The 14,803-nt window shown below is 27.2% G+C and overlaps 2 protein-coding genes across 5 annotated transcripts in view; both read right to left on the bottom strand.

Annotated features, from left to right (window-relative positions):
- The window catches only part of LOC126832950 (myrosinase 1-like), a 129,995-nt gene that overhangs the window by 6,568 nt on the left and 108,624 nt on the right, over positions 1-14,803 (bottom strand). The window contains exon 2 of one of the 2 annotated variants that reach the window (XM_050564012.1): positions 903-938. The gene's annotated coding sequence lies outside the window, so the exon portion shown is untranslated. Of the gene's footprint in view, positions 1-902; positions 989-14,803 lie in introns of those variants that run through there. The other variant, XM_050564011.1, reaches the window with a different exon arrangement.
- LOC126832952 (cytosolic beta-glucosidase-like) lies at positions 8,414-14,222 on the bottom strand. Of its 3 annotated transcripts, none has more exons than XM_050564016.1 (13): positions 14,069-14,222; positions 12,014-12,058; positions 11,855-11,932; positions 11,474-11,787; positions 10,753-10,887; positions 10,220-10,342; positions 9,955-10,141; positions 9,652-9,749; positions 9,435-9,576; positions 9,219-9,358; positions 8,994-9,128; positions 8,750-8,856; positions 8,414-8,683 (listed from the first exon to the last, which is right to left on the bottom strand). In XM_050564016.1, exons 2-13 carry the CDS (start codon positions 12,027-12,029, stop codon positions 8,554-8,556), a joined length of 1,605 nt encoding a protein of 534 aa, XP_050419973.1. In that variant the 5' UTR covers positions 12,030-12,058; positions 14,069-14,222; the 3' UTR covers positions 8,414-8,553. The 3 variants fall into 3 exon arrangements, with proteins under 3 accessions (XP_050419973.1, XP_050419972.1, XP_050419974.1); XM_050564015.1 differs by lacking the exon at positions 14,069-14,222 and adding an exon at positions 12,583-12,749; XM_050564017.1 differs by lacking the exon at positions 14,069-14,222 and adding an exon at positions 12,228-12,245.

The raw sequence follows: 14,803 nt of genomic DNA, 5'->3' as shown, positions 1-14,803 counted from the left end.
AACGAGTATTCAACATTGATTGGACAACTAATAAAAAAACAATATTCAAGCTTTAATTCTCTGATTACAATTTTGAAAATTAAATCAAATAGCGATGTTTTTCATAGAAAAACAATGTTTATAAATAACAAGTTGCACATTAAAAAAAACAAATTTGAATCCATACACTTTGCTTACACTATGTAATTGACTAATTTAATCTTAAGATCTATTTTAAATATAATCATTAATTAATTTAATTGATTTTAATAAAACATATAAAAAGCAATAACAAAAAAAAATAACTTAAAACCATTGATTAGCATTTATTTGTAGGAATTTCACGATAATAATTGTACCTAAAATTTAAATTTTGTTTGACAGACATAGTAAAATTTTCATAAGCTAAGCCAAAAAATCGAAGCTAAACAACTTTTTTACTAAACTAATTTTAAGTGAAAAAAAAAATACAAAATACTACTTTTGTAAACCCAAACATTTACTATCATATTTTCCCCATCTTATAGGAAATATTGAAAATTATTTTTTTATAATATATACTTAATTTTCCCAACGCATTCGTTTGTATACTTTTCAAATTACAAAGTTATTTTCATTTTCTTTTAAATTACCATAGCAAAAAATCCTCAAGAATAAATAATGACATTTTATAAAATTATTTAACTTTTTAAACTCTCAAAGAAAACCAACAATTTGTATTAAATAATAAAGTAATCAAAATTTATTTTTTAGCAGAGAAAATCTGTTTTAGTTAGCTAATATTTTATTTTTGTACAATATTATTTTTATAATTTTAAATGCTTCTAGAATTTTAGTTTTATTATTTTTATGTTACAAGTACGCTAACTACAAACTAACATATAGTATTCTTAAGTAAAAATGTATTTTAAAAAAAACCTTACCTGCACAGATGAGGAGTCGTTGATTTTCTTAGGTACCTCCACTGGACTTCCAGAACTACTAGTTACCGACCTAACCGAAGTCATTCCTTAAATACCTAAAACCGCCCAACCGAGATTGTTATTCGTTTATCTACAACGTTTATCTTATCGACAACAGGCTAGCAAAAAAACCAACAGATATCGGTTTGTTTTATTGTAGTATACTATATATTATACGGGGTTGTCAACGTACAAATATACCGTTGTTTGCCGTTTGAGTAAATTAAATGTTTTAATAATCTATTCAATAAACGTTAAACACCCGTTGATTAATTTGAGCACGAAGTTCAACAAAAACCACGGTAATAAAAATACACAAACTCGAAGGTTAAAGATCATTTACATTTAAATTGATTATTATTACTTAATGTAGTTCATAATAATATTATAGGTACAGTCATTTGAGGCATAATTTTTTTTAATACAGTATCATTTAGATGATTATTTAAAAAACATCTTAATCGATTCTTTTCATAATTATTAAAAAGGTAAAACATAGACCGATCAATTGTTTTGATTTATATTTGAATGAATAATTATTTGTACGGGTTTTTCATAAATATCAAACCCAAATTTATTATTTAAAAAAAAAATGTATACAAAATACACATGGAAATATTGGAAGATATTCGAATATAATAAAACCAATTATTAAGTCGTAAAGCTGTGCTTAAAAAATACTCAAATAATGTTTATTTATACAATAAGTTGAATAAAAATTTGCCCAACTCTCTATATCAGGTATATCTGATTCTCTTTAGCACTTCAAAAGTACAATACCGGCAGTTGGGTATAATATAATATTATACAACAAAGCATTTTTCTAAATGTGATTAAATGATACTCAGAAAAACCAGTGTGCAAAATATATTTTTAAAAAGTAGCTTTGTGTTATTTTAAGATAATCAATATTATGTAAGTATAATGTAGGATTTACCAAACAAGAACAACACAATCTCGCAATCCCCGATGATGTCTATGTTAAATGATTCACGTGTTATAAAAAGTGAAAATAAAGTTCAGACTTAAAAATTGTAAACTTAAAAAAATTATTATATATTTTAATAATCCATATGACTATATTATTATATAATATAAAAAATAAAAAATACAATTAATACTATTGTAGAAATATAACTACAATTTTTACAACCAGCGAAAACTATTAAATGGCTTATCTTGAATAACAAGATAACAAATTTAAAATGTTGGAAAAACAAAAAAAATGTTTTCTGATAATCACAAACGTTTTAAAATCATCTGAAAAACGCAATAAAACTTTTTTTTTGCACTAGAAATATTTCATAATATGTTTTTTACAATTTTAGGTACTTATATCTGGAGGACTTATTCCTTTTCATAAATGAAGTATGAAAAATATGGTGGAACGGATATTAAAAGCGTTTCATTAAATTAAAAATACTTTATTTATCGTTTTACTGAACGAAAAAAAAAAGGTAAATGATATAAACAAGTTTATTTAGTATTTTTAATAAATAAATACTATTTGATTTCTTAATTAATTAAATTATAAATCTATCAAACTTGTTTTGCGTTTATACATTTTTTTTTAAAAATAATATTTAGAAAAAAACTAACAAATGTTGTACCTGTGATTCTTTTGACGGCCTCCACCAGTTTTCTCTGATAAATAATTTAATTTTTGGTAGTTTTTATTTTTAAAAACATATTTGTTTCAGCTATAATATTACAATGTTAGACAATATTCAAATTTTTATATTTTTTGGTATTTTCTAGAGCTCCATTAACTTTTAAATCTTAAGTGGTAACGTACATTTTAAGTGTTTTCACTATCGCGTGTTATGTTATTTTTTTTTATGGTAAAGTCATATATTATGTATTATTACACATTTTCTTGATTTTCACTAACAAACTTATGTTCTACTTAACCTACTGTTGGCGGGGCAACTTGCTTAGTCTACTCAGAAAATATTGAGCTGTCGAAAGACTACTGGAAGCGATCGGACCTTGTACTTGAGGCTCGCCAACGTTCGTGAATGTTGTACACATCGTTTACACTACCCTGTAGTAAAATATTATTGTTCACAATCATTTTTGCTTGTGTCTAATATCAGGTTTAATAATTATCAGCCGTTATTCGGGGTTTTTTTTTTTTGAAGTCCGCCTATGCAAAATCAAAATAGAATTATAACAACCCAATTAGTAAAGCTCATACTTTATCATTATATATTATTATACGTTATGGATTGGATAATACGGCCAGATAATATAATACAATATGAAATAATCTTTCTAAGCTCATACAATAGACGATAGTCGTGTACAGCGAAATGGAAATATAATTTGTTGTAAATATAAAAATCATTGAAAATTTCCCATGACTGGCGCAAATATAGCGTGATTACAATATTTGTATGGTAAAGAAAAATTACATTGGTAGAGATAGGTTAGGCATTGTAAACATAATGCTGATCTAAGTCAAACTGCGTTGGACTTGCGAGCGCTCATCTATGATAATAAATTGTCAAAGTAACATTATCACATAATATTATATGACCTTTGATGTGTTTTTATAAAATGTTAATAATATAATATATTATATACATATTTTTTTTTTACTCAATTATTGTTCGAGAATGATAATAAAATGTTAACGGAAATACAAAATCTTTCTTGCATTTCTAACATATACTATATTTATACAACGATTGTTTACAACAGCAAACAAGTTTTAAAGGTCAATTACTAAAAAATATCTATCACACAAATTGCGCTATCTCATCTAAACTTACAAATACTATAATGACAATATTGACAATAGGTAAATATGATATAAAATTAATTATATGATTTCGGGTCAATGTGTGCATACTCGTTTTAATACGCTTTATTCTAATGTGAATTAAATTTTGAATTATAGTTTTCCCATACGAATAAAATCTTACAAATATAGTTTTAATCGTGCGTGTAAATATATTTTATACAAGATGCCCCGTTCGTCCACTGGATGATTATAGAATTTAGAATACTTTAAACCTTTTTTAGAAACATTTTACTTAACAATTTTTTTTTCGGAAGTTTTTTCTTTTTTTTTATATATTTTTAATAATAATAATTTTATATTTTATGAGCTGAAAATTATACTGAAGATAGGTCTTTTGTGTATCAATAACTTGTAAAAAAAAAAAATCTGTACTCAACAATTTTTTTTTCAGTTTCTTTCTGTTTTCAAAATTATTAATACCTTGTCAGGTTGATAACATCACTGAAGTCTGAAAGCTACTGTTTGAGAGTTTGACTGCGTCAATTAAGTCAAGTACATAAACGACAACTAAACAGTGAATTTGTACAAGCGTAGGTACTTGAACTAATTCTTTTGGGAGGTCAGTAGAGAGAAGGTCTGATAATATGTGCAATTTTCGCAAATTAGATTTTTCTTGATGCGATTTAACAACGCACAAATTGTCCTGTTGGAACTTAAAACGTGTGTACACCTTTAGATGGCTTAACTCAATATAAATATTTGGACATTGAGATTGCTACTATAATATTACTTTAATTTATGTGTTCCCGGACTACAGAAATAAAAATATATATATTTATCACCGGTGTGATATGGCAGGTGTAAATTAACGGGTAAATATTGCGTTGCTGTAATGATATCAATCGTCGCTTGTGTGTGGCAACTGCCGGCTGTGAGCCGTATGAAGGTAATAATAATATAATAATGACTTGCCTACCTAATCGATGAGATGCACTTGGATAAGTTAGTGAAATAAAGGGCCGCGGCGCAACTGTATTCTCGAAGCCCTCTTAACGATATAATGGCTGCTTTAACTGCACGGTATCAAAAGTTGCCGGTCGGGCGAGCACGTCGTAAAGCCCCGTATAGGTTCAAGGGGGAGAGAAAGGACTAAGGAACAGAGGCCTTTCTCTTATTTCGAGAACTTTCTAAGTGCCGTAGAGTGAATAGCTGCGCCCGCATTTGTGGCTATCAACGAACAAAATCCAAAGTCATAAAACAATAATATAGATTTCAACTGGAGGTGTACACTGTACTCACCATATTTTAGAGACACGGTGTTTAGCCGCTGCGGGTGTTCTTTAAGCTGAACGACGAGATAACGCTGTGTAAAGTCTAGACACAGGACGGACCGACCTAGTCACCGTTTATTTACACTATTTATCTCTTCAGCCAACTAGAAAATCTGTAAAGTGCAATACCGAAATTCCCTTTGAAACCTTAAACGTAAAACGGTCTTCTCTAACTAGTCTATAAACAATATATAAATATATTCTCAATGTCAATGACTATATTATACTTTGGCGAACTCGTGATATATCAGTACGTTAGAAGTAGAAACATACATGTTTCTGTACAAAAATAGATCCTATATGCATTATGAAAGTTGAAAAAAATTAAATAAATGCAGCATATGTAAGTACTAGTAGCTCTATGTATAGTTATTAAAAATACTTGATTTTCCAGTAAAAGCAATATTTTCAAATTTCGAAGTTTTTTTTTTATTTATAATTTTTTTAAATAATACTGTAAAAAATAATAAAAAAATAAGTTTATTTTTTCATAAAGTAAAAAATTTGTTTTTTTATTAGTTTTTGGTAAAGCTATGTTTCGAAAGCTTTAGAAACCTTACTAAACAATTATCATTAAGTACAATTTTATTCACCCTGTATAAATACAATAATTAATTTAAGAATAAATTACTAACTATATCATGCATGTCTTTTTGATAAAGCTCAAAATGAGGGCACAAAAAATATATCCGAACATATAATCAAATCCGTCTTCCTTTTTCGCATTGGGGCCAAAATAATAGTTCATAATATAATGTATTATAATATGAAACAAAGAACTGTATTTACGGTAAAACTCTAATAATTAAGCTACCTAACATAGCAATAAAACAAATAAAATGTGTTTTCGGTTATAACAGTATGGTAACATTTTAATTAAGCTGTCTATCGTATTGTCAATAAGACAAACAAAATGTGTCATTTGGTAATTAAAAAAAAATAAAAAATGTAATTTATAATAAATTATGTTTAGTCTATGTATGTAAGTTGAGAGTATAAAAACATCTTAGTGTCATTCTTGCATTTATCGATTATATTAGTGTCACTAAAGTTAAAAAAAATTAAATTAAATAGCTACTCGGTTTACTTCATCAAAAGAAAATGTTTTACAATGTCTTAATTCCTTTATTAGTTTCAACTTTGGTACTTAACGATCGAAAATATGTTCTCTGTATCGACAAAAACAAAATAACTGACACACTTAATACGCTTTTGGAATCTCCGGGATGGAATAAGATTAGCAACTTGGAAGTTCGATTCCCTGATAAAAAAGGCGAATCTTTCACTGTAAGTAATTTATTATACAGAAACATTGGAGAAACCAATAAAAAAATTGTAAACTATAACAACTGCGCAATAAAATATAACATGATCATTTATTCGTTATCGTGTGTGTATGGAAATGCGTTGGTCAAATTTATAAATTTTACAAAAATGATTTTGTATATTGGCAACTTGGAAAGACATCGCTTAAGCCTAAAAAAGTGTAATAAGTCACGCAAAATGCGTAAGCAAGAAAATCAAACGCATTCGACACACGAAAAAAATAAACGAGCTAATGAAGAAGATCTTGTCGTTTTCGACCTTAATAAACCGTATTCTATTCAAGATTCTGATGAATTTATAGATTCCTGGAAAATATTTAATTCTGCAATAAAACAATTAAAGAAAAGTTGGTTAATGTTTGAGTACATGTCCGAAGCGTTGCGTTTTCTAACAGAACTGGTTCCGCAAGAATATGTTAAAAATAATTTACCTGAAATAAAAAATGTTGGTGACATTGTGTCATTATATAAAGTTAGCTCTACAGACATAAAAGTAATTTTATCTGCTTACAATGGGGAAGACGATGATTGCTACAAAGATAAAATCAGCGGCTTAAGCAAAAAATTTTTCTTTTTTCTCAACGCTTCGCAAGCGTTAGATCGTTTTTTAAACAACTGTTGCATTATACCAGAGTACGATCGACCACAGATCGTCGAAGAAAAAGATGTATTCAAAACTTTTTTTAAAAAAGGGAAGCGATGTACGATTGAAGACAAATTTAGAGTCGTACTACAATTGGAGTCCCAAATTGAATCGCTTGTAAATACAGTCACACAAAATTACTGCAAAGATTTGGGTTTCGATTTCACGAACTAGAGACTACGAAATAGATTATACTTATATGGTTATAAATAAGTAATGTTTACATTCTTTTATTTATTTCCAGAAAAACTACGTTCTAATACTTTTCATTCTGTCTATAGTGGTACCGACGTTTATGATCTAATAACATTCTGAATAATGAAACCTGTTTTGTAATGTAACAAACACTAAGTATTATTATAGCGTTACACTTTATATCATGTTATAAAATATATATTTAAAAAAATATATATATACATATATTATAGTCTTTTTTTTTACTTTAGTAAAATCAAAACCGTATTTCTTTTTTGTGCCAAAGCAAAAATAATAATACATGTATTTTATTATTTATTCAGCTGATGTCATAGCAAACAACATGACAAGTAAATTTAGTAATTTAGTTTGTCGTGACAAATAAGACAAACAAAATGTATTTTTTTGTTCTCAAAAAAAAATCTAAAATATTATTTATACCTATGTTGTTTATGTAAGTTGAAAACATAAAAACATCCGAGTTACATTTATGCAGTTATCGGTTAGATTAGTTTCACTAAAATTAAACAAAAATTAATTGCTACTTAGTTTACGTCATCATAAGAAAATGTTTTGCAATATTTCAATTACTTTATTGGTTTCAACTTTGGTATTTAACAAACTTGAGTGGGGTAATGTATTTACACTATTTACACAACTTGCAGAAACGTTGGCAGACCAGTGAAACTACTCAAGTGAGAGTAACCGCAATTTGTGCAAATAGTGTAGATCAAAAATATGTTTTTTGTATCGCCAAATATAAAATAACTGACACGCTTAATACGCTTTTAGAATCTTCAGGATGGAATAAGATTAGCACATTTTTTTCACTCTAAGTAATTTATTATACAGAAACATTGGAGAAACCAATAAAATTGAGTTTAGGGAATTTAAAGTATTATTCATTTTGTGTGGTATAAGTTTATAATACGAATATAAATCCTAAACAGTAATTTTATGTGGATTATTTTAACTGGAGAACCTATTTATCATAAATTATGTATTTACTGATTTAGGCTCTAATCAGAAAATTATTTAGAAAATCAATAACAAAAATGTATTAGTTTAATAAACAAAAGCACTTATAAATTCTAAATTTACTGATAGCAGTTTATGGCGGCGTTAATACATCACTTTTTACTTACAGTTAGTTGAAAGGTCACACATCGCCAACTAACAATAACACAGTTAATTAAAAATGTAAATATTTTAATAATATAGTTTACGTGAATAATTCAAATACAACCCGAATGATTAATAATGAATATAGACTCTTTATGTCTAAAATACTCACAACTTTTAGTATTTAAGCAGTACAGTAATATAATAAAAGTATTAAAGAAGAATAAAAAGGGTAAAAATAATTTAAGTATTATTCAATTTCTGGAGGCGGCAATGTTTTTGTTTTGAACAATCTTTCGAAAAAGGTGAAAATGTTTTCTTTTTTATAACGAGGTCTTGATGGATCCTTAAAATCTACGCCATAGATGCCGTATTTAATTCTAAACAAAAAATAAACATTATTTTGAATTTGTATGATAAACTACAACCGTATAAAAACATCTTACTTGTATCCGCCACCCCATTCCAAAGAGTCCATGAAAGACCACACACAATAGCCAAAAACGTTGATATTTTTCTTTTTAATCGCTTGGTACACCTCGTATAACATATTCTGAAAAGTAGAACATCAATTAAATATTTTAAAATCTCAGGAATTCATGTAAAAATATTAAATATAATATTATGTTAACTGTTATGAAATAAAAGTACATAAATCGTTATATTGTATAGCTCTAACAATATATTTACATAATGAAATTGTTTTTTCTCTAAAGATTTGTCCTCGCCCTCGGATTCGGGAAATCCATTTTCACATATGAAGATCTTTGGATGGTTTAAAACTTTATCGAACCAATAGAGCACATTTCTGAAGCCCTCGTTGATCTGATAGCCAAAAAAAAAAAAACTAATTTAAATAGAAGCAACAATTTTTAAATTTTGTGCACAAAAAAATTATTATATATAATTGATTACATCATTTGGATTGTAAAGACCGTCGTTATCCATTATGTCAACCCTGAGGTCTTGTTCTTTTAGGGTTTTATCTTTTTCCGAAGACATTGGTTTTGCATACCATGAGAAATAATAGTTAAAAGCAATGAAATCATAAGCCCCTACAAAATGCATAATATTTGTGTTATGTATTTTTTCATAAAAACAAATATTACCATAATGTATAACCACACCTACCTTTAAGGAGTTCTTTTTCGTGTTCTGTGAAAGGAAAAATCCGCCATATTTTTTTGTTCAACTGTTTATTCGTTTCATTAACAGATTTTACCACGTTTTCCGGATACTCGCCCGTCACTAGAGGCTGAATAAATATGCCAACCTAAAGGCAATTTTAAACATACATTAACAAAATTGAAAATGTCAAGTTTCTATCATTTGATTTCGTGATAGTTACAAATGACTGAAATGCAAGTTCAGCTGCTCTCTTGTGTTCCTCATTGTTTCGATCGTACGGGAAGAACCAAACAGTATCTACACACAAGCTGATTTGACCTAAACGGCAAATTCGAAATTGATTAGTTGTTTTTTTTTTCCTTAAAGTATTTTTTTACTGGTAAATTGACTGTAACACTCATACAAAAAATGTTAAACGTTAAGAGTGTTGCCAAATGTATGTAATTGTGTTATATGTACCTAACGAGGCTAAGAAAAACTGATCTAATCTGTGACTATTTTGATGAATTAAATAATGTCTAACCTTGTTGTTTTCCTCTGTATTTATCGTTGTACAATTTGTATGCATAAGCATGGGCGAGCAATAAGTTTTGAACAACCATGTAATCTACAATACCGCTATAATATTCGCCTAATGCAGGAGCTGAATGGGATCCAGCATAAGCTTCAGCTACCAACCTTGGTTCATTGATCGTGGACCAATATTTCACCTAAAAATTAATACCCGAGATAAATATTAAATATAAATCTACAAGTTTGTTTTACTTGCACTCCATTAATATACATACCTTGTCACCAAACGTTTCAAACACGAAATTGCAATAATTTGTGAAATATCTAATAATATTTGTGTTTGCCCATCCACCTAGTTTTTGAAGGCCTTCTGGTAGATCCCAATGATAAATAGTTACCTGTCAATTTATAAAATATTTTTTAACTTTTAAATTCATCAATTAAAACTGTTATTATAGTTTTCCATAAAATCGCATAACTATTGAATTTAATATATCTATATCAAACGATCTGTAAACCAATTTAGAATATATTTAAAAAAAAAAATAAATGTTTAACGAATCACGGTAGTAAAGTCAGAGAACTGTGGTCTATAATATAGTACACCTTAGTGACGGATATTTTTTCAAAATGTCCGTCAAAAATAATTATGTATTAAACATTTGAACGACAACAACTGTTAAGAAAATGCATCTCTCCACTGCAACCAATTACTCACATACTAATACATATTATTTGATTATGACTACATTTTTTACCTCCAAAAATGTACATAATGTCAATGGTTTTGTATAACAAATCAGTTTACCAATGGTTCAATTCCGTTATCGAGTAGTTTTTGTATTAAGTTTTTGTAATATGCTATTCCTTTATCGTTGTAAAAATAATCATCTCCATGTGGCAAAAGTCTTGGCCAGCTTAATGAAAACCTGTACACTTGAACCTGAAACACATAATTTTGAATTAAACATTTAACTTAAAAACTACAAATAGGTATAACTAAAAATGTATTAAACATAAACAATACTTTACAAAATATTACGTTGAAAAGCAACGTATGCTACGTACTACGTATACACAAATTATATAGATAAACTCATTGAAAATATATAGCAATACAATTAGTATTGTTAAAACTAATTAAATTGTAATCATTTTTATAACACGAACCGTATATCTATTTAATATTGAAAACATATCTGTTTCAAAATGTTAAATGATTTTAATATGTAACAGTGTTTGTATGATAAGAACGGTTTGATTGAACAGACATTTTATACATGACTTAAATAAAATGTATTTATTTTTTAAATTGTTCTACATGTTTAAAAATATTTCTTTTACTTATTCAAAAACATTTTGTTATAAAAAAAAACATAACTCATCTTCTGTGCATAAAATAATTGGTCAAGTTAGAAAAAAATTGTCCAAACGTGCTGCAAATTTTAGTTAATTAGCCGAATTTCGGTAAATTGTTACACTTAAAAATCAATAAAATATATAGGTTTAAATAAAATAAGTTTACTTACACCAAGATCTTTCAGAAGTTGGACGTCTATATCTGTTTTATGATATGAATCACACGCAATCATGCCACCGTCATCTTTAGTGTAAAGATTTTTGATTGCCATAAGTGATGAGTTTTTTTTTTTTAGAATATGAAATCCTTTAAAAATCGATTTTATCTCAACCATCTCTTGTTTGACGACACTTTGCCCTACTCCTTTAATTTCATTGACGGTTTTATCTTTAAATTTTTGTATTTTGCCATGTGGGTTGACAAAATCAACTTTTTCATTCAGTCCACTGTGGAAAAATGTATCCCAAATACTTGGGGTTTTACCTAAAATATAATGAAATAATAACAAATCGTAGGCAATAATTTTCATAAATAAAATTGCTTATCAAACCGTCAGCATCCCACCCTCCTTCGACTTGGTAAGCGCTAGATCCAGTACCGAGCAAAAAACCTTTTGGGAGTTGCACAACTGAATAATTATAAAGTAAGTTTTTTATTTAATATGTCGCAAATACTTAACATTGTTATAACTTATAAAGAGTATACTCACTTTCGTCTGAAGCCATTTTTGTTTTTCGTTTTTACAAAACAATTTCTAAACAAAATACAAATTTTTGTAACAAGCGTTTGTTTTGTATTATTTTTAAGAATAATCCAAGTTCAGTAAATTACTTGTTTGTTACTCAATAGTCATTACCCACAAGAAAATAATGAAAATAATAATTAAGTAATAATAACTAATTATTTTTAAATATTATGCATACTTGCAACTAAGCTCTCAAACGATTCTTACAATTTTTCTCTACGTTTAACAGTGGTATTTATTAGCTGTACATCTTCAAATATACAGGTTGTCTATTTCATCTTATACTTTTGAAAATTTTGAAAATATTACATTTACGAGCCTTACTACATAAGTTTATTAATCGGCTAATTAACATATTATGTATATCTATAAATATGATATCGAAGTATTAGTTACTATATTAGCAAGTTTGAGTATTATTTATTTTTTCGATCATTTGCCAACTGTAGTTATTTTTGATATAATGTTGTTAATTATTAAGACTACGACTAATCTAATCTATCATAAGTAAAAAATAAACATTTTACACTTACCTACGCGTAGACTATTAGCTTCATCAAAATGTATAATATCATACAGTAAGTTAAGAAAATTCAAACATGTACAAACATGAAAAAAATCACTATTTAAGTATTAAAAAAATCATCGGCAATGAATTAAATAAACATCTCGGACGAGTATCTAAGTGTGTTTAAGTAATACAGTGTTGTACTTATAAGTATAGGTAACTACTTTATAATCTTTCCATGAATAAATTAGATATGCACAATACGAAGTACCTACCTATTGGTACGAGGAAATAGTTCTATAAAAGCTATACCGAGAATTTCACAACACAACAATTGAAATGACAAGCAATTTATAATTTATAACAGTTATAATAACATAAATAAACTCAATAAATGTCTAATTACGCAACACATATTACACACACACATATTATCATCAATTGATACTCATTAGTTTTGATTTCAGTGTACCAATCGAACCATTAATGCTTAAAGGAATCGAAATTTGAGATCTTCCTCTACTCTAAGCCACTTTTTTTAAATTTTAGGTATAAAGTTGGCTGGTATTTAATCGGTAATAAACAATTATATAAATATGAAAAAATTTGAACAGGTAATTACACAAACTAACAATCTCATAATTTTCAATAAATAATGAATAGGGAATAAATGTGTGATAAATATAAATGAATTAATAATAATAATCGATTAAATTTATTTTTTATTTTTTATTTTCACATAGTTATGATAAAAAAACACTTTTTTCGTTATCAAAATGTTTAAAACTCGTACAAAATAATGTTATACTTAATATTTTTTGTCAAATTTTATTGCCTATCTGGAATCGAGACCTAAGAGTATCAAATTTATTATTATTTATAAAAATAATGGATATAAATATACATTTCTATGCGACATCTTATAATATCGGGTCATTTTACACATATGGTCATTATGTTATAATATTTAATAAAACGCTTCCTGGTGGCTGCTAAACACAGCGACAAGCGCAAGCTAATGAATACGCCTACACATATATATATATATATATATATATATATATATATGTATATACAAATTACAACTTTTGTAAAAAACCAACCATTTAATATCACGTTTTCCCTATCTTACAGAAAATATTTGAAATTATTTTTTTTATAAAATATACTATTTTTCCATCGCATTCGTTTGTATACGATTCAAACTACAAAGTTATTTCCATTTTCTTTTAAATTACCATAGCGAAAAATCCTCAAGAATAAATAATGACATTTTATAAAATTATTTAACTTTTTAAACTCTCAATGAAAACCAACAATTTGTTATTAAATAATAAAGTAATAAAAATGTATTTTTTCATCAGAGCAAATCTGTTTTAGTTAAGCTAACATTTTATTTGTGTACAACATTATTTTATAATTTAAAATGCTTCTATAATTTTAGTTGTATGTTATGAGTACGCCAACTACAAATGTATTTAAAAACAAATTTTGACTTAATTGAAAGTTACCTGCACAAATCACAAGTTGGATATTTCTACGGAGGTACCGCCGTTGGACTATCAGAACTACTAGGTACTGAGCTGATGGTAGTCGATCCTTAAATATAACTGCCCAATCGAGATTTGTATTCGTTTATCTCATTAAAACAGGCTTTTAAAACATATATCAGCTTTATACCGTATTTAAAGTAAATGAAATGTATTATAATCTGTTCAAAGACCCTTAAACGACTGTAGATTAATTTGAGCACAAAGTTCGACAAAAACCATGGTAATAAAAATAAACCAACTTGTAGGTTAAATATTATTTACATTTGAATTGATTATTACTGAATGTAGTTCAGAGCGTTTTAATGATACAGTATCATCCCTTTATTTAGCCTATTTATTATTATAAATAAGTTAATTAGGAACGTAAACTGCGATAATAACAGTAAAAAACCAAGGTAAAAAAAAATGTTATACACATTTTAATTGTACTTTTGACTTCTCGGCGAGACTTTCCAAATGTGGTTCAGCGCGTTTAAATGATACCGTATCACCCCTTTGTTTATCTTATTTATTATTTTAAGTAAGTTAATTAGGAACAACCACCAAATGGTGTTACGATAAAATCGTTTGACTTGTCAACAAAGTAAATCCTTTTCGTCATATTAAATTATAATATTATTTATTATTGTTGTTGTTATCTCTAATTGAAATATTCACATTCTGCCGTTTATTTATGTTATAATATTTTTTAGC

The sequence above is a fragment of the Adelges cooleyi genome, unplaced genomic scaffold, assembly GCF_023614345.1.
Source record: "Adelges cooleyi isolate 19-005CV unplaced genomic scaffold, UGA_ACOO_1.1 ACOO_flye_CR_arks_rails_tigmint_CR_PRNA_167, whole genome shotgun sequence".
In the NCBI taxonomy this organism is placed as follows: Eukaryota; Metazoa; Arthropoda; class Insecta; order Hemiptera; family Adelgidae; genus Adelges; species Adelges cooleyi.
Note: the sequence above shows the minus strand (reverse complement) of the source record. Positions and strands in the feature narration are given on the sequence as shown.

Bases quoted from the DNA above. Each gene is read 5' to 3' on its own strand.
- LOC126832952 (XM_050564016.1), bottom strand. The intron at 9,359-9,434 runs GTAGGTGTGGTT...TGCATTTTGTAG, and splicing joins CGAAAAAGAACTCCTTAAAG to GGGCTTATGATTTCATTGCT. The intron at 9,129-9,218 runs GTAATCAATTAT...TTTGGCTATCAG, and splicing joins GTCTTTACAATCCAAATGAT to ATCAACGAGGGCTTCAGAAA.